The 19,548-nt window shown below is 39.2% G+C and overlaps 1 protein-coding gene across 1 annotated transcript in view; it reads left to right on the top strand.

Annotated features, from left to right (window-relative positions):
- Positions 1–19,548, top strand: part of LOC120529471 (ankyrin repeat and SAM domain-containing protein 6-like) — a 212,395-nt gene that overhangs the window by 144,238 nt on the left and 48,609 nt on the right. The window contains exons 11-12 of the mRNA XM_039753304.1: positions 6,129–6,277; positions 7,291–7,480. Coding sequence (XP_039609238.1) covers positions 6,129–6,277; positions 7,291–7,480 — 339 coding nt within the window. The remainder of the gene's footprint in view (positions 1–6,128; positions 6,278–7,290; positions 7,481–19,548) is intronic.

The following is a 19,548-nucleotide window of genomic DNA, read 5'->3' as shown; positions in this document are numbered from 1 at the left end:
GCAATTTTCTGTCCACAAGATAGGTCGGTTTTTCTGCCTCTAGTAAGTTCTGTAAGAGGAGCAGCTCTATGTGCAAAATTTGGAATGAATTTTCTGTAGTAACCAGCGAGCCCCAGAAAAGCGCATACTTGTTTCTGTGTCTCAGGTCTCGGGTAAACAAGCATTTCTTCTATTTTCCTTAATTGTGGCCTAAGTAAACCCTTGCCCATAGAATAGCCTAAGTAATGAGTCTCGGACATGCCTAGTTTACATTTCTTAGGGTTAGCAGTAAGGCCAGCCTGTCTCAAGCTTTCAAGAACGGCTTGAAGCCGCTCTAAGTGTGTTTTCCAATCATTGCTAAAAATCACGACATCGTCAAGGTATGCCCCAGCATATTCAGAATGAGGACGTAGGATCTGATCCATCATACGCTGAAAAGTTAGAGGTGCCCGTGAAGACCAAACGGAGTCTTGTAAATTCATAGAGTCCGTCAGGAGTCGCAAATGCCGTTTTCTCACAACTGCTAGCCTCTAAAGGCACCTGCCAATAGCCTTTCGTGAGATCTAGCGTGGAGATATAGCTCGCCTGACCCAGTTTTTCCAACAGTTCATCGACACGGGGCATGGGATAAGCATCAATTTAGAGACCTTATTCAAGCGTCTGAAATCGATACAGAACCGAACCGAACCGTCTTGCTTTGGGACTAATACGACTGGGCTGCACCAGTCACTTTACTTTCACGAATTACAGCCAGTGTCAGCATCTTTTTTACCTCTTCGTGCACAATATTTCGCTGCGCTTCCGGTATCCGGAACGGCCGCATCTGTATGCGAACATCAGGTTCAGTGGTAATTTTATGTTTTGTAATGTTAGTCTTGCCTGGTAAATCTGAAAAGACATCAGTGTTCCGTTCTATCAAAGATAACAGTTCTGTCTTTTGCGTGTCAGTAAGATCGTTACCAATGGTAACATCGGTCTGAGAAACAGCAGCCAAGGAAGTGTTAACCTCTTGTCGGTCGCCATTCCTTCAAGAGGTTAATGTGTAAAATCTGGAATGGTTTGCGCCGCCTGGTATTCTAACCTTGTAATTTACGGACTCATACGCTCCTCAATAATGGCGGGCCCTGCCATTTAGCTAAGAATTTGTGTGGATCCGAGGGAACCAGTACCAAAACACGATCGCCAGGTTTGAACTCACGGAGCTTGCTGCGCCTATCGTAAAGACGCTTCTGAGTTTCCTGTTCTCGTTGTTGGTGTTCCACAGCAATAGAGGAAAGCATAGAAATTCTGTCTTGCAACGAAATTAGTCGATCTGCAAAGCTTGGACCTTAGCTGCTCTCTCGTTTCCTATCCATTCCTCACGCATACCACATCCAGGATGCCTCGCGCCGCCTGCCGAATAACAACTCGGGGACTCAAGCCAGTGGACGCCTGTGGTGATTCTCACACGCATACAAAACAAAAGGTAGGACAGTGTTCCATGTTGTGGGATCATTATGAGCAACTCGCCTGATCATCTGTTTCAATGTTTTGTTAAATCGCCGGTTAAACCATTCGTTTGAGGATGGTAAACAGTAGTACTCAATTTCTTAATAGCAAAGCTGTCACACAATTGTTTCATCACGCGAGAAGTGAAAGGTGTGCCTTGATCAGTTAAGATTTCTCTAGGGATACCAATACGAGTAAAAGTTTCACATAGTGCTTTGGCTACAGTCTAAGAGTTGGCCTTTTTCAGTGCAATCATTTCTGGATATCGTGTCGCATAATCAACCAACACCAGCAAATATTGGTACCCATCCTTAGTCTTAGGTAAAGGTCCCACAATATCTAATCCCACACGCTGAAAGGGAACTTCCAATATGGGCATAGGACAAAGGGGAGCCCGAGGAGGCTTATAAGCAGAGACGATCTGGCAGTCTGGACATGAAGTACAAAATCGTTCAACATCTTTTCCCATATTAAGCCAATAAAATCGTTTTGATAACCGGTCTCTAGTTTTGTCGGCACCGAGGTGCCCCCCCAAGATGTGTGAATGTGCCAGATGCAAAACAGTTTCCCTATGTGCTTCAGGTACCACCAGTTGTTCAATAAATTCCCCCTCCAAATGATCTGAGATCACTCTGAAAAGGCAACCGTCCTTTTCTATAAAGTGTGGGGTTTTCACACCCCCGGAATTACGCTCTTGGTAATAAGAGTCATTAGCAGGGCAAGCCTGTTTAAATGCATATCTAATGAGCTATCGGTATGCTGCAAAAGCACAAAATCTGATTGTTCGTTAACGCTCGGTTTGTGTTCGGGCGTTTGCAATCTGGGAAGATGTAGAAGGACCAGCCCATTCTGGAAGATTGTCGGGGGTGACCTCCTCCGTCTCGCTGGAGAGATCGGGTTCAATATCTAAGTTGGGCTCTAGATTCTCCCCGGCCGCTACCAGTTCTTCATCTTGGTTTTCTTCTTCTTCTCCCCCCCCCCATTTATTAATCAGTTTCGGAAAAAGGTTATTTCTCCGTCCTATGAGTAATGGCCAAGGGCACGAGTCTGAAATGGCAGACCAAACCTTAAAGTGGCGACCCCTATAACTTAAAGGAAGAAGTAAAGTCTGATAATCTTTAACATCACCATGTATCTCGTCTCACAATACAAAGGTCACTTCCCAAGTCTAACAATGCTGAGATTTCTCTGCCCCCCCATTTCACCGTGACCAAAAAGCCATCTTTTCCATCCAAAGGATATGTAATAGTTGAGCAACAAATCTCGGCCAGTCCAATCTCCATTGAATGAGCTGGAGACAAGCGACATTCTCTTGCCAAATGGCCGAGTTGATCACACCGGAAACATCTACGGTCGGCTCCGTTTCCGAAATATCCTCTTCGACATCCACTTCGACGTGCTCTGTAGTGTCCACGGTTTCCTCGGCCCACTGTTGCCGCTGTCTCTCCAGAAACAGGCGTCTCATCTACGGCTGGATTTCCCTGAGTCCTTCCTGACCCCATTAGATTTTTAGGTCCTGCAGCTTGTTGATCAAAGCGACGAGAATGTCCTGGACGTTCGTTCACAGGTTGCAAAGCAGCACGTAATCCACCACTCTTTCTCCAAGCGGACTGTGAACCCTCTAATTGTCTGGACATAATCGTTAATGATTTAATATCATGACGTAGAAATTCATCTTGAAGAACTTCAGGTATGCCGGCCAGTAATATATTCACGACAACTGTTTCCAACACGTCTACTTCAAACCAGCAGTGCACTTTATGTATCAAATCTTGAATTTGCGCACGGATTGGGTCATCCATGTTTAGTTTCCAGTCTTTAAGTGCATAAGTTTTAGACCTCTGAAATAAGTCTTCGGCGGCATCCATCTGTGCAACCACTCCTGGTACCACTTGTCACGCTTGGGTCACAGATTTGCACAGAGACACAGGAGGTTGTAGAAACAAGAAGGATTTTTATTCAAACACTGCAAACACATGAGCTTAAATGTGCTCCATGACAAGTCAGAGATGACAGTTCCGCTAGGAGCAGAGAGAGATAAAAGCAAACAATCAATTCCAAAACTGACAGGCTCTGCGCAAGGCTTATAAGTCGGCGGAGTACCGCGCGAGGCTTGTATTACGCGTTATAGTGCTAGGATAAGGAGCAATGTGAGGGTAGTCAGTGTTTCAGGGTTTGTGGTTTTCCCAGGGGTGTCTGTATCTATTTGGGGTGCGATCAGCCCTCCAGCTCACAAAACGTATACCCTTCTACTCAGCACCAAATTTGAGCCATGCATTAAGCCTTCTAGTCTCATCAGTCTAACCTGGACTGGTACGTGGCACTGACAAAACTTCAGAGAAGACTACCTTCTCAGTTCTGCTCCTCAGCCTGGCACCTAACTCTTTGAATTTGGATTGCAAAACTATCAGACTGCCCTTATGTATGTTATTTGTTCCAGCACGGACAGTGACAACTAGATCCACCCCTGCTTTGGCCAAGAGCCTATCTACCCTTCCAGGAAGGTCCCCCACCTATGCATCCAGAAGGCAACACACTGTGCTTCAAGTCCCCAACTATCACTACCTCTCTTTCTTGGAACTGGTTTTGAGGTGGCCTGTTGGAGCTCTTCATTCCTGCCTTCCATTTCAGAATCATCAAAGACACCGTCCAGCTCTGGAGTTGAATCCCCCGGACAGTGTGCACCCTTTACCTTCTGCCTTGTGATCATGAGCTACCTGTCTGGTCTGGAATCTCCTCCCACGCCACCTTAGGGGTGCACACTACGGTACCTCTCTAAAGGACACCTGGGCCAGTTCTGCTAATTCCCATATACGATGCAGGCCAGCCAACTCCTCCTCTAGTTCAGCCACCCTGAGCTCGAGGTGCTGGATCAGCTGGCATCTCCTGTACATGTAGCCCTCATAGATGACTGGCTCCTCCAAGCCACCATCTAAAAAGTCCAACATCCAACAGGACTTGCAAATGGTAAAACTAAAAACTTACCCAAAGAAAGTATATTATAGAACTGCTACAGCTATTTTTACACCTTCTGTCCACCTCAAGCTCCTGTACTATTCTCCCTTTCAACTTCCTGCTTTTTGTCCATGAGGTTAACTTTACTTTTCTCCGTCTGTTTTTCTAAATTTGCGCTCCTCTTATTTCTTACTTAAAGCTGTCCACCTGACTGTTTTTTATTCCCCTGTATATATGAACCCTTACATTGTTGCCTACTTAACTGTTCTACCACTGGACCAATGAATTAATAAATAAAATTTGCTTAGAGGATCTGTACAAAACTTTTCCAAAACCTGGCAGGATCTAATCAATAACACTTTAGAATAAGCGTTTAAATTGAGGAAGTGGATTTTCTCCCCTCTTTTTTTCTTTTTATTTTGATTCATTTATTTATTTACATATTTTTACTGTGTCACACACATGCAAGTAGGAGGCAGCTAAAGGGTCTGAGTAATTGTAATAAACATCTGACCAAGGGGCAGCGGAGTGCGCTCGCTGTCTTTCTCAGTTCCCTACTGATCATCCATCCATCCATTATCCAACCCGCTATATCCTAACTACAGGGTCAAAGGGGTCTGCTGGAGCCAATCCCAGCCAACACAGGGCACAAGCCAGGAAATGAACCCTGGGCAGGGTGCGCACACACTAGACACACTAGAGACAATTTAGAATCGCCAATGCACCTAACCTGCATGTCTTTGGACTTGGAGGAAACCGGAGTACCCAGATTAAACCTACGCAGATATGGGGAGAACATGCAAACTCCACGCAGGTTGGACCCAGGAAGCCAACCTGGGTCTCCTAACTGCGAGGCAGCAGCGCTACCACTGCGCCACCGTGCCGCCCTCCCTACAGACCTTTCCCGGGAAATCCTGCAAGGTTCCGACACCTCAGAAGACATCACTTCCGGCGCCAGTCCCTTTGCTGACATCACTTCCAGCAACGGCCCCTTTGCTGACGTCTCTTCCGGTCCAGACGACATCACTTCTGACTCCGGCCCTTTTGATGACGTCACTTGTGATCAGTTCTGTTTTGGACTCTGTTCTATGCACATCGTGCTACTTATTTCAACTTTTGCTGCTGGGAAAAATAATATACGGGTGGCTGCCTCAAACCTTTATGATGTCTTGGACTCTTTCTTGTTACAACTGTTATTAAAGTTTTACCCTGCTGGCCGATCTGTCTTTCTCATGGATGGGGGTTGCTTTGCTTCATACCTAGTTTTGTTAAACTTGAATTGCTTGTATGCAATGTTATTTGATTTTAATTAAATTAATGAAATGTTTAAAAAAAAAAAAACTTCCTTAGTGAATATCTACTGCTAGTTAATTTCATACTATTTTATCTGCTCCTACAGCCCCATGTGTGTGATCCGGCTCTTACCTACATCCCTTTTATTGCTTTGAAGTGCGCCACAGCCTTTTTTTTTTTTTATACACTAAGGAATCGCTGTTTCAGTTATTTATTGTTTATTGCTACTGTTTCAGTTATTTTTGTTGCTATGATATGTTTCTTTACTTACAGATGCCGATATCAGTTACTGCTGTTTTCTACTCTGCCACGGAAAGCTATTGTGCAGTATATTGTGGTCATTTTTATAATGTTTTACAAGTAGTTATTTTAAAGTATCTATGTTCTTCTAAATTGCTGTAATAACTTTGCAGGGGGAAGTGCAGACAGCATTTTGTCACAAATTGCAGCACAAAGGAAGAAAGCAGCCGGATTATCCGAGCAGAAATCTCCAGTAGTGCCTGATATCAACCTACCTGAATTGCATGGCACTCACAGTATGTTGACTGGTGAAAGTAAAAAGGTTTGTATAAAGTATGACTTTAAAGAATTTAAGTTTAAATGTATTATTTTTTATAAATACCCTGAACTACATGCTATGGACTTCTCAGAATTCACAGGCTTTTGGAATCAAAAGATGTATATGGCTGTAGGGTGTGCCTTGTAGCTCTTATAAGTAATGGCAGTCCTTCACCAGTATATAGATGGCAACAAGGTCTCCCCTTAGTTTTGGCTGGAAGAAATCCTAAAAACATTTCAGGATTTGATTGGTTGGCAACTATAATATGATATTTTATCCATTACTTGTGATAAAATTAGGATGGCAGTCTTTTCCTGAGCCAAACCATTCATACTCTGAAGTCACTCTGAAAAATTAGGCAGTTCATTTTCAATACCGCTGAAGTGTTGGTCCTGAGTGTTTACTGCTATTGTATATGCTACCTAAAGGTTTTATGTTTCAGTGTCTCTACAGTGACTTGAAAAAATCGCTTGAACAATAAAGTGAGATAGCCCACATTAATTCAAACAAAACATCAGAATCTGTGAACCCTACCCCAATTTGCTTCCTCATCTTTTCTCCACATGAACAAGTTAAATAATTTTTAAGAAAACAAATCCATAGATTCTGAAAGTTAAATTTTAAGCCTGTCCAAAGAAAAACACAGAAAATGGTCTGTGATATATGTCTTGGAGACAATTTCATATTTCATAGGTGGAAATAACAGGTTATGGCACTAGTTAATTACCAAAGATGATATTAAATGTCAGGTGCTATAACGATCAGGGGTGGGACCCAGAATTTTTTTATTTAAGTAATTTATTGGGATACTGTAAAAAAAATGTTAATTTTGTACATTTAATTTTAATCTACAGGCAAATAATTTCTTGTAATTTTAACACTAACCTGGATAGTGTTAAAGCCTATACTACACTATTTTTATGACTTCAGGCTTTTTTTTGTCATTTTGTACACAATTTTAGTATATCTGTTTTTTGTTTATCTCTGTAGCAATATTTAGTCTGCTTATTTTATAGAAGCCAGATAACAAAAAGAGACCTAACTCTGGGAATTCCTCTGCATCAAAGAGCACCTCTCCAACTTTGACTCCATCTCCCTCACCTACTCTTAAGGGTCTGCGGGTAGAATCGTCATTATCTTCATCCTCCTCTCATCATCACTCCAAGAGCAGCGGCGGCTCAAGTAGTGGCACAATTACTGATGAAGGTAAAATCTGACTGACAATCATAAGTATAGTTTGGGTACAGTTTATTTTTTGCCTAAAATCTTAAGGAAAAACAAACTGGCTTGACTTCAGCCCTTCATTTCTCAAATAACAATGAATTTGTTCAGGCTGTATCAGTTTGGAAAGGTATTGAAATTGAAGGGAATATGTAAGTATATGCAGTTAGGTGCATAAGTGTTTGGACAGTGACACAATTTTCAAAATTTTTGCTCTTTACGCCACCACAATGGATTTTAACTAAATCAATCATTATGTGATTGAAGTATAGATTTCCAGCTTTAATTTAAGGAGTTCACCAAAAATATTGTATGAACCATTTAGGAACGACAGCCATTTCCATACATGACCCCCCTATTTTCAATGGCTCAAAAATATTTGGTCAAACTAAAATAATCATAAATATAATGATAATTTTCAATGTATGGTTGAATATCCTTTACAGTAAATGACTGCCTGAAGTCTGGAACCTGTGTTAATCTCCAAATGCTGTGTTTCCACTCTACTGATGCTTTGCTAGGCCTTTACTGCAGCTGTCTTCAGTTGCTGCTGGCTCACTGGACTCTGTTTTTTCTTCAACAAGTAACAAGTATATCCAATTTGGTTGAGGTGAGTTGATTCACTTCGCCATTGAAAAATATTCTACTACTTTGTATTAAAAGGCACTTGGTTTGCTTTCGCAGTATGTTTTCGCTCATTGTCCATCTGTACTGTGAAGCATTCGTCTACCAGTTTTGTAGCATTTGGTTGAATCTGAGTAGATTGTATAACCCTATACGTTTTACAATTCATCCTGCCACTTCTGCCAGCATTCATATCATGAATAAACAGTAGTGACTCTTTTCCATTGACAGCCATGCATAATCATGCCATAAAACTTCCTCCACCATGTTTCACAGATAATGCTGTATTCATCATGAGCCATTTCTTCTCTTCTCCATATTCGTCTCTTTCAGACATTCTGGCATATATTAATCTTAGTTTCCTTTGTCGAAAGAAAACTGTTGCAGAACTGGTGAGACTTTTAACAATTATTTTTGGCCAAGTCTAATCTTTCATTTCTATGCTTGAGGTTTACCAGTGGTTTGTACCTTGTGGTAAACCCTCTTGTTATTACTTTCATGAAGTCTTCTCTTGATTGTAGACTTCAGCAATGATAGGTCTACCTCCTGAAGAGTACCCTTGGCCTGACTAAATGTTGTGAAGGGGTTCTTCTTCACTAAGGACAAAATTCTTTAGTCATCCAGCCCAGTTGTCTTTTGTAATTTTCCAGACCTTCTGGGCCTCATGTATAACACTGTGTTTAGAATTCTCACTAAAACATGGCATACAGACAAAACTAGAAATGTGTGTACGCAAAAAAAACAGTTTAGATGCATAATACTATGTGTAAGCAAAGTTCCACGCACTAACCCTTTATAAAACCCTATCAACATGAATTTTAACACATGTGCACATGTAGCTTAAGTGGTGGTATAAACAATAAAAGTAAATTAATGCAGTGGTACAGCATTCAAATGCTCAAGTTCAAAAAGTTACACACTACCCAAAAAAAGGAAGTGGTCTGATATCAAAGTCACTGTAAAAATTCCAGTCACAGCCCTCCATCTGAATGAATAATTTATTTTAGCAGCCAATGTAGAAACCCCTAGTTCTTGTCCTTTAATTTTCTTTCACCACATAATAAGCATCTATAATAAATGTAAAACCAGCAGTAAGCTTAGAATGACAATTCTTCAAAACTTTTAAGGAACATTAAAAAATCTCAAATGTATATGTTTAATTATTCTTTCCATCCATCCAGAGTCATGCCACTCCCAGCAAGCATCAAGCACAAGACAGGAACAATCCATGAACGGGGTGCCAGCTAATTACAGGGTGAATACGATCACACACATACACTAGTAGGATCAATTTAGCATCACCAAATTACCTAACCTGCAATGCTTTGGAAAGAAACCAAAGTATGCAGAGGAAACCCACCAGGAAAAAATACAAACTACAAGCAGGGGACACCTGAGATGTGACCCTTGTACTGTGAGGCCGCAACACTTTCTCCCCACAATACCCCCATATTTAATCATTAATGGTATACATTATTTAAATTAAGTCAACAGTTCATCTGTAAAATGTAATATACATACTTTAATGCATTTCATCATAGAAATGATATCAAGTATACTCTAGATGAAAAGCACACAGCTACAATAGGATAGCTCTTGAAAATCTAAATTGATTTACAATCCAGTCATCATCATCTGTAAATACTTGCTCTTTTCTAATTCTTCCATTTGCCATATCTTCTAACAATGCTAAAGCAGCTATGATAGTTGGAATAGTTTAGCCTTTCTGTGCACCAATTATGTTATTACAGAATGATCACAATCAAGTGAATTACATTTCTAAACGAAATGCAATTCATTTTGGTGTTTTTGATAAAGCCTACATCATGGATGCAAATCTAAAAAAGAAAGGGAAATGACACAGAAACAATGGCACAGCTTTGACACTGGGTGCCCCCCGTTTGCAAAACCAAAAAGAAACTTGCGAACACATGGTGTCTGGCTGCCGTGAATATGTGCATGTCTTTATGTCAAGTTTAGTTTTTAAACATCTCAAAGTGAGCAACAGGTTTACGAAACATTTTTGTGAGTATACAGTGGAACGTCGGTTTACGACCATGATTTATTCCAAAACTCTGGTCGTAAACCGATTTGGTCTTGAACTGAAGCAATTTCCCCCATAGGATTGTATGTAAATACAATGAATCCATTCCAGACCATACGAACTGTATGTAAATATATATATTTTTTGTTTTTAAGCACAAATATAGTTAATTAAACCATAGAATGCACAGCGTAATAGTAAACTAAATGTAAAAACATTGAATAACACTGAGAAAACCTTGAACAACGGAGAAAACTAACATTGCAAGAGTTTGCGCTATACTGTAGCCTTATGACCCGATTACTATAAACCACCAAGAAAACTCACCTTGCATGAGTCGAGTTCTGACATGAGGGAAGTGAAGAGGAACTGAGTTGAGAGGAGGTTACAGTTTTGAGGGAGAGTCCGGCTCCGCAATGGAGGGATGTTCTCCTTCAGGTGTTTTCTCTGTGATTTCTTGGGTTTCTTGTGTTTTTAGCTGTTTAGCTGTGGATCAGACTTCACGAAAAAGCAGTCTAATGTGACTTGCCTTTTCCTATGCATTAAAGTTTTTTGGACCATATCATCACCAAATTTGGAGGGTGTGCCAGTGCATTGTCCATCAGAAGAAGGCATTTTTTAGGCAGGTTATTCTCTTCGAGATATCGCTTCACGGCAGGAGCGAAAGCCTCATGCAGCCATTCCAAAAACAAGGTTCTTGTGACCCACCCCTTCGTGTTTGCCCTCTATATCACAGGCAGTCTGGCTTTGTTTACATTGTGCTGCTTGAAAGCACGAGGGTTCTCAAATTGTTAAACAAGTAGCGGCTTAACTTCTACGTCGCCACTAGCGTTAGCGCACAGCAAAACGGTTAACCTGTCCTTCATTGGTTTATGGCCGGGCATAGCCTTCTCTTCTTTGGAAAATGTTGTAGCGGTCAGAAGCCGCTAAGATTCACACCGTCGAGAAAGACGGTGATTTATTTATTTTATATGAGGATTACCAGGGTCAACCCCAGCCTTGGCACGACACACACCCACACACACTACAGAGACAAAGAAAACGCACTGGGAACTTAAACGACAAAAAGTATAATGAAATTAAATTACTAAATGAAAACAATAATACCACCCCTGATCCCTTCGGCGATATTACAATTAACAGATAAACATGACAAACACGCAGTAAAGTCCATGTATGAAATAATAGCGGTGAAGTTATGTCCAGTGATTTGAATGAAGCGAGGGAAATGGAAAAACACAGTCCTACCGGTAGTTGCTGAAGTAAGTTGACAGATGAATGGTTCAGGAGCGCTCCTTCTTCCGTGAAAGCCAAATAATCCAGACAACGTCCTCAGTAACAGTAAAAAGGTAGACGAATGATTCCAGACCCCAACAGACAACACAATCCAGGACACGAAGATGTAAAGCAGGCAAACGACAGGCAGTTCCACAGATAAATACAAGCAGCAAACGACCAAAACAAAACTTTTTCCTCTTCGTCCCCTGCCCTCCTTTTGAACCCCTCTAGCCACCTTTGCCCCCAACAGCCCTGCAAGGACTGCTGGGAGATGCAGTTCTAACCAGTGGTAGCACTGCTACAATGTAGTTCGGCATCCTCTTCCAGAACAATCCGGTCTTGTCACAGTTGAAGACTTGTTGCGGGATGTAGCCTTCGTCCTCCACTAATTTTGTGAAATTTTTCATGAATTCTTTCGCAGCTTCAGTGTCGGAACTAGCAGCCTCTCCATGCCTTACCACACTATGAATGCCACTTCTCTTGTGAAACTTTTCAAACCATCCTCTACTGGCTTTAAATTCCTCACTTTCGCCACTCGTAGAAGGATAGTTTTGTAAGTTTTCTTGCATAACATCACCTCGCTTACGCTATCCCCTGCAAATTGCTTCTCGTTCAGCCACACTAGCAACAGTTTTTCTGCCTTTTCCTGCACTTGAGGCCTCTGCCTGATTAACACTGTACCTCCTTTTGCAACATCAGCTGCTTCAATAGATTCTTTCTGCTGTAGAATAGTCGGAATCGTAGATTTTGACTTCTTGTACTCGGCGGCAAGATCAGTAACACGAACTCCACGCTCATACTTTTCAATAATTTCTTTCTTTATTTCGATTTCAATTTTCTGCAAAACTTTCTTTTCACCACTGTTCACTTGCTTAGAAGCCATGGTTAACTGCAAAAGCACACGAAATACTGCAGAGCACAAATAGTTCACAGGTAAAACATGCACGTCTGACTGAGAACAATGAACAGGGAGAGGCTCAACACGTGCTTAAATACAGCAATCGGTGCATACGAACTGGAAGGGAAATGAAATAGAGCACAAAGAGTTCACAGCGACCGAGAACAATGCAACACATGCGGAAATCATTGGCGCGCACAATCCAAAAGGGAAACTGGCTTGTTCGTATACCGAGTGTGTGGACGTGAACCGAGGCAAAAGTTTGGTGAACATTTTGGTCATAAACCGATTTGTACGTGTACTGAGACGTTCGTGAGCCGCAGTTCCACTGTACACTGCTTATATATGAGGCCCTGGTGTAACTGAGTTCGCCAGTGCGTTTCTTCTTATTAAGAATGTACCAAATGATTGATTTGACTACTCGTCATGTTTCTACTGTCTCTCTAAATGCTTTGTTTTGTTTTCTTGGCTTAATGATGTTTTTATTTGCATGGACAGCTCTTTGGACCTAAAAATATTGAGAATTCACAGTGGCAACTTCCAGATGCAAACTCCACACTGGGAATCAATTCCAAACCTTTTACCTGCTTAATAGTTAATAAAATAATGAGGGAACTGCTCCCACCTGGCTATAGAATAGTTTGTCAGTGAAATCTCCAAATACTTTTGAGCCCCTGGAAATGGGAGTGCTTTGCAGAAAAGTGGCTGTCATTTCTAAATGGCTTATACAATATTTTTGGTAAACATTTTAAATTAAAGCTGAAAGTCTACACTTTAATCATATAACAATTGCTTTATTTCAAATCCATTATGGTGGCATACAGAGCCAAAATTATGAACATTGTGTCACTGTCCAAATACTTATGGAGCTGACTGTATATATATATTTTTTAATTGCATTTTTCTTTCATTTTTTTACAATGTACTGCTACACATTGTCTGATAGCACGGAGCCAATGAATTTCTGTTAATTTAATGTGTCTTTTAGGTAGTTTGCTATACTTTGAAGGACATCTTAAGGACACTGAAATGGAGACTGTGTGACTGTGGCAGACTTGCCTTTTAATAGGCTAACCTACAGCTCCCACTGAAGCTGGTCATTTGAATATGGATTTCCTGCTCATAATGTTGGTGACTAATACCCAATGTTATCCTCAGACTGATACAGAATCAGCATTGTATTCATTGGAACAAAGTAATTGAAAATTTAACATCAGTGTGTGTCCAGTGGTGCCTAGGTTTGTGACTCTGAAGCTGAATTAGGCAGATGAAGGTATGAATGGTGTATGCTAATAGTTATTTTAGTCATAATACATAAGCTTATGAGTATCCCATTGCAGCTAAATAATAATCTGGGGATAATGTCACATTATTTGGGTAAATGGTCACGTTCAGTCTCATTTCCTCAGATTTTAAAGAAAAATAATACTTTTGAAAATTATTTAAACATACAACTTTTATTTTAATACATATACTGATCCAATCATCTTATTTTAAAGCACTCAATTGAGATTATGGAAAGTTTGATTTGAATTGACCTGAGTTGCCTTTGTGTTTCAACAAGACGCTTATTTATCTATGATGAAATGCTAACCCAGCACTCAGTTACCATAAAAAAAACAAGACCCAAAAAGAATCCTGAATTAAAAGCAGCTGACTACAATATTGTATTTTCCTGGCCAGACACCAGCCTCTGCCTTAGAAAAGGTATGTTCACAAGTACTTTACCATAGCAACATTCAAATACTTGTATTAAATTAATAAGACATCATGAGCATATACAATGACAAATATACAATCAGAATACCATACAATACAATTTATTTTTGTATAGCCTAAAATCACACAAGAAGTGCCGCAATGGGCTTTAACAGGCCCTGCTTTTGACAGCTCCTCCCAGCCTTGGCTCTCTACGAAGACAAGGAAAAACACCCAAAAAAAGCCCTAGTAGGGAAAAAATGGAAGAAAACTTGGGAAAGGCAGTTCAAAGAGAGACCCCTTTCCAGGTAGCTTTGGTGTGCAGTGAGTGTCAAAAAGAATGTGTTAAATGCAATACAATAAAACAGAACACAAGAAATCCTCAATACAATATAATAGTAAAATAAAAATATTACAAGTACAGAGCAGAATTTAACAGTAGATAATATCACATAATACGATTTGGATTTGTTTAGTGTCCTGGAAACCCCCGCCATCAAGCTGCCTCCTCCTATTGGCCACAGCTGAGAGTGCTGGGCCAGCCAATCTGATTAAAGGATCCCTCTACCTGACGATTCCTGTGATCCTCCATCAGAGATGATTTTACCTTAGGCAAGCAAAACAACTGTGTGGCAACAAGTTCCACATTTGAGTACAGAGAAGTGAATCAGAATAGGTGAGGGTTAGCAACAAATTATAACTATCATATTACTTATGTTTTAATGCTAATGACCAACAACAGAGATGCAGTATGTACAGTTAATCAGCAGCTCTAGTCAGGATATTTTAACTGAAGTAGTGAGTCTTCAGCCGGGATTTGAAAGCTCAGAACAAAGAAGCATCTCTTATAATAGCAGGCAGACCATTCCACAGTTTATGGACTCTGTAACTAAAAGCTCGACCTCCCACTGTTATTTTATTAATCCTTAGAAACATAAGCAGACCAGCATCTTGAGATGTTAATGTGCGCTCTGGTTTGTAAGTCATAAGTTCAGATAAGTAAGTCAGACCTTGGCCATTTAAGGCTTTATATGTTAAAAGGAGGATTTTGAAATCTGCCCTAAACTTAACAGGGAGCCAGTGTAAGGATTTAAGAACTGGAGTTATGTGTTCATATTTTCTTGTTCTTGTAATAATTCTTGCAGCAGCATTTTGGATTAACTGGAGGCTGTATAAAGAACAATTGTAATATCCAGTGAACACCACATTGCAGTAGTCAATCCTACTAGAAGTAAATGCATGAATTAATTTCTCAGAATCCTGTTTATTTAGAAAGTGCCTTAATTTCCCATTTTTAAGATGGGAGAAACATGATTTGGACAACTTTGTAATATGTGCTTTAAATTACATGCTAGAGTCAAAGATTAAAAAAGTAAAGTTAATGGCGATTCCAACAGAAGTAAATGTTGACAAAATATTGTTGAGATCAGCATCATTACCTCCAATAATTAACATCTCTGTTTTATCTGTGTTTAAAGATAAGTAGTTCTCATTTATCCACTCCTTCAATTCACTAACACAACTAATTAAAGAGAAAATTCAAACTTCATTTGATCTAAAAGAAAGATGTCTGCATACAAGTGAAAATTAACATGATGTTTTCTAATGATAGATCCCAGTGGAAGCATATAAAGTGAAAACAGTAAAGGTTCAAGTACTGAGCCCTGCGGGACACCATATCTCACTTCTGTGTATAATGATGGAGTACAGTCAGCACATTTCTGTACATATTGGAATCGATTTGCCCAATGTCATTTTCTAGCCTTTACAGTAAAATAGAATGATTAATGGTGTCAAATGCTGCACTTAAGTCTAACAACATAACTACAGTGGAGTTTACTTCAGCAGAGGATATCAGAATGTCATTTATAACATGCGTTAGTGCCGTTTCTGTACAATGAACAGTGCTGAAACCAAACTGGAATTTCTCAAATAAACTGTGATGTGCAAGGTGTGACTGAAGCTGATTGGCGACTACTTTTTCTAGTATTTTAGAGAGTAAGGTTAAATTTTAAATGAGTCTATAGTTATTAAGAATGTGTAGGTCTAGGTCTGACTTTTTAAGTAATGGTTTAATGACTGACACTTTTAGTGCATCAGGTAGTGTGCCATACAATAATGAACTATTGATAATGTTAAGAATAGGCACTGCAAGAACATCCATTGCAGTTTTTACTAGTTTTGTTGGCACTGGGTATAGGGAACAAGTAATAGGTTTAATTTTAGAAATTAAAGTCAAGACTTCCTGCTCAGTTACAGCATTAAAGTTTCTAAAGTGTTGAATGCAATGTGAGACAGGGTCTGCCAAGCTAGTATGTGGTTTGCACTGTGATACTGAGATTCGGGATCTTATATTTTTAATTTTCTCATTAAAGAAGTTCATAAAGTCTGTAATGCTAATATCTGTTGGTATTTTGCACTGTAGATCTGAATTCCCATTTGTTAATTTAGCCACTGTTCTAAACAGTACCTGAGGATTTTTATTATTGCTATCTATTATTGTACAATAGTAGTCTGAGCGAGTTTTATTGAGAGCTTTTTTATATTTTTAACACTCTCTGTCCATGCAATTTGAAAGATCTGCAGCTTTGTTGTTTTCCATATGCGCTCCAGTTTTTAACACTCTAATTTAAGAGCTCAAGTGTTTTCATTAAACCAGGGAGAGTTTCTGTGTGCTTTGATCACTTTTGTTTTAAGGGGAACCACTGTATCCAGATCATCTCTCATGGTCACATTACATTGTGCTGTTTGATGATCTAAATTTTTTTCCACATTTACATTTGATATTAACTGATCTAAATTATTTTCCATAATTACACTCAACTTAAAGTATCTATAAATTTTAAAGCAGAATTACAATCTAGATGTCGTACTGTCATTGTTTTAATCTGTAAGTGTATTGGTAAAGGCAAAAACAAATCAAACGTAATCAAGTAGTGATCAGAAATAATTTAATTTAGTAATATTTAAATTTTGAATTTCAGCTTTGTAAGTTATAATTAAATCTAATGTGTGGTTATGATTATGAGCTGGACCTTTGACAATCTGACAAAATCCTACTGAATTTAACAAATAAGTAAAACATTTGCTAAAAGTGTCAGTTTCCACATCAATATGTACATTAAAATCCCCCATCAACACTATGTGATCATAATTTATAGCCAAATCAGATAAATGGTTGCCAAATTCAGTCAAGGACCATGAATATGGCCCTGGTGGTCTGTAGACTAGCACTATAATTGTGTTGGAATCTGTTTTAATATTTAAAATGAATGCCTCGAAGGATGTGAAGTCGCCTACTTTTTTAGAAGTGATTTGCATTTTGTTAAAATGAATTATTCCAAGGCTTACTTCTTGACCAGGATCTCTAGACCATTGATGGAACAAGTATCCATCTGGTGATGCCTCAGCTAAGGGTACAGTGTCACATTTACTAAACCAGGTTTCAGTGAGAAGACACAGATTAGATTTTGTACATAATATAATATTATTTACCAAAACATCTTTACTTCCAAGAAAGTGAATGTTCAGTAAGCAGCATTTAAAACTGCATGCTTCTTTCAGAACTGGGGATGTATTTTTTGTTTTAATTTGAATTACGTTTCCAGGAAGAGGTGGAATGTTTATCTCACCACCATTTGTTAACCTGAGACCACAGATGCTAGGATTTGGGGACTCCAATATATTCCATTTGCCATCTTCTTATGATTATTCTCCTACTGTTCCTGTGGGTGAAATTCTTCATTAATAGTTATTATATCTGAACATTGGTGATCACCATGCCAATAGAGAAGATTGTTATGACCATCTCATCTGTTCCACCAATAACACATCCTTATTCCAGAACCTCAGGTCTAAAAACCCCTTTCAGTATATCCTCATTCACTGTGGTGGCCTCACAGGTCAAAGTTCTTTAGTCTGCCATCACATACTTTCATTTACAGTATATTACAAAAAGGAAATGAAACATGTTGTCACAGTTGCAGACAACCAAATAGCTTACTTCTGCAGTCAGGATTTGTTATCACGTGTGGAATGGATTCAGTTCACCTAAGTCTAATATTTGTCATGTTTTTGGGCTTCTGTGTATTGTGTAGGTCATGTAGTAGGTTTGTCCTTGCTTCTCCTGAATATGTTACAGTTTTATATGCATTAAATGTTTAGTTAACTTAGAGATGGTGAAAAAGATACAGAATTGGAGAATCAGATTCCAACAGTGACATTGAAAATTGTACTGACTAATTTGAAATACAGGCTACGGCTCTGTGATCATATTTAGCTCTTTATTTAACTTACACCCATTGGCTAATTAGAGAAATCCTAGTAATTACTTTCTCCTACACTTTTAAAATCAACTGCACATAATAATTACAGCCACCATATACAGATTACAATTTTGAATTAAACTCTGATCTTTCAGTAGGAATGCCTGTGGAAAAATATTTGTTGAAAATGTTTATAAACCCAAGTTTAATTCAGGACAAATAAAAACTGTCATTTGACTTTCAAGTTTATATTAGCAGCAATGACTTTATGATTTAATTACATTACAGATTAAGGAATTACTGTAACATGTCATGTCATGTGTTGCACCTCCCCTCCATCCATCCATTATCCAACCCGCAGTATCCTAACTACAGGGTTACGAGGGTCTGCTGGAGCCAATCCCAGCCAACACAGGGCGCAAGGCAGGAAACAAACCCTGGGCAGGGCGCCAGCCCACCGCGGTGCACCTCCCAAATTAGTACATTTAAAGATGAGTTCATAGATCACTTCACTGACATCCACTTAATTTTAGAGACAATTTTAAAATCCTTCCCTCCAAAATATATAGTCATAATTGGTTAATAGAAAAAACAACTTTTATTTCAAGGCCAGTTCGTTATCTAATGTTCCAACATTCCAAAGTGTTGAGAAATGACAGCAATAAATCAAATATTTATATTGTTGACACACTAAGCCAAAGTAATTTTCTCAGAGTCACATACTGAATTTGTAGTGGGGATTGTAGAGGCTGTCTTGTGGAACGCAATTCACCTCTTCATTGCTCTGTCACATCTTCCCTATCATTGGCCGTTTTTCTTTTTATAAATAAATGAAACCACACATGTGTTACAAATGGAAGGTTTGTTGCTGCCACAGTCACATTGTGTACTCAACTGTCCTTATGGTGGCACATTGGCAGTAGACCATCATTGAATTTTGCTGTGTATTGATTAAATTTAGTTACCATTTCTGTACATTTGGAAGTGAGGGTAATATTTTTATTGCACTTCCATGCTTGTGAGTCAAAAAACAACGTAACAGGTGAGGGTAGGCATGCAATCAAAGTTCTTACCAAACCTTTTGATGTAAATTTAGTTTAACTGAATATTTCCCGAAGTAATGCTACCATGCTAAGGAACTATAGACAGACGTATTATATCGTGAATGCTTCATTAATCCTGTACCTGAACTTCTATCACATTCTTCTATTTTGTAATAATATTATTCAACCTCTTTCTTTTTCTT

The sequence above is a fragment of the Polypterus senegalus genome, chromosome 5 (assembly GCF_016835505.1).
Source record: "Polypterus senegalus isolate Bchr_013 chromosome 5, ASM1683550v1, whole genome shotgun sequence".
Lineage (NCBI taxonomy): Eukaryota > Metazoa > Chordata > Cladistia > Polypteriformes > Polypteridae > Polypterus > Polypterus senegalus.
The sequence above is the reverse complement of the archived record's forward strand: the minus strand, read 5'-3'. Positions and strand labels throughout refer to the sequence as shown.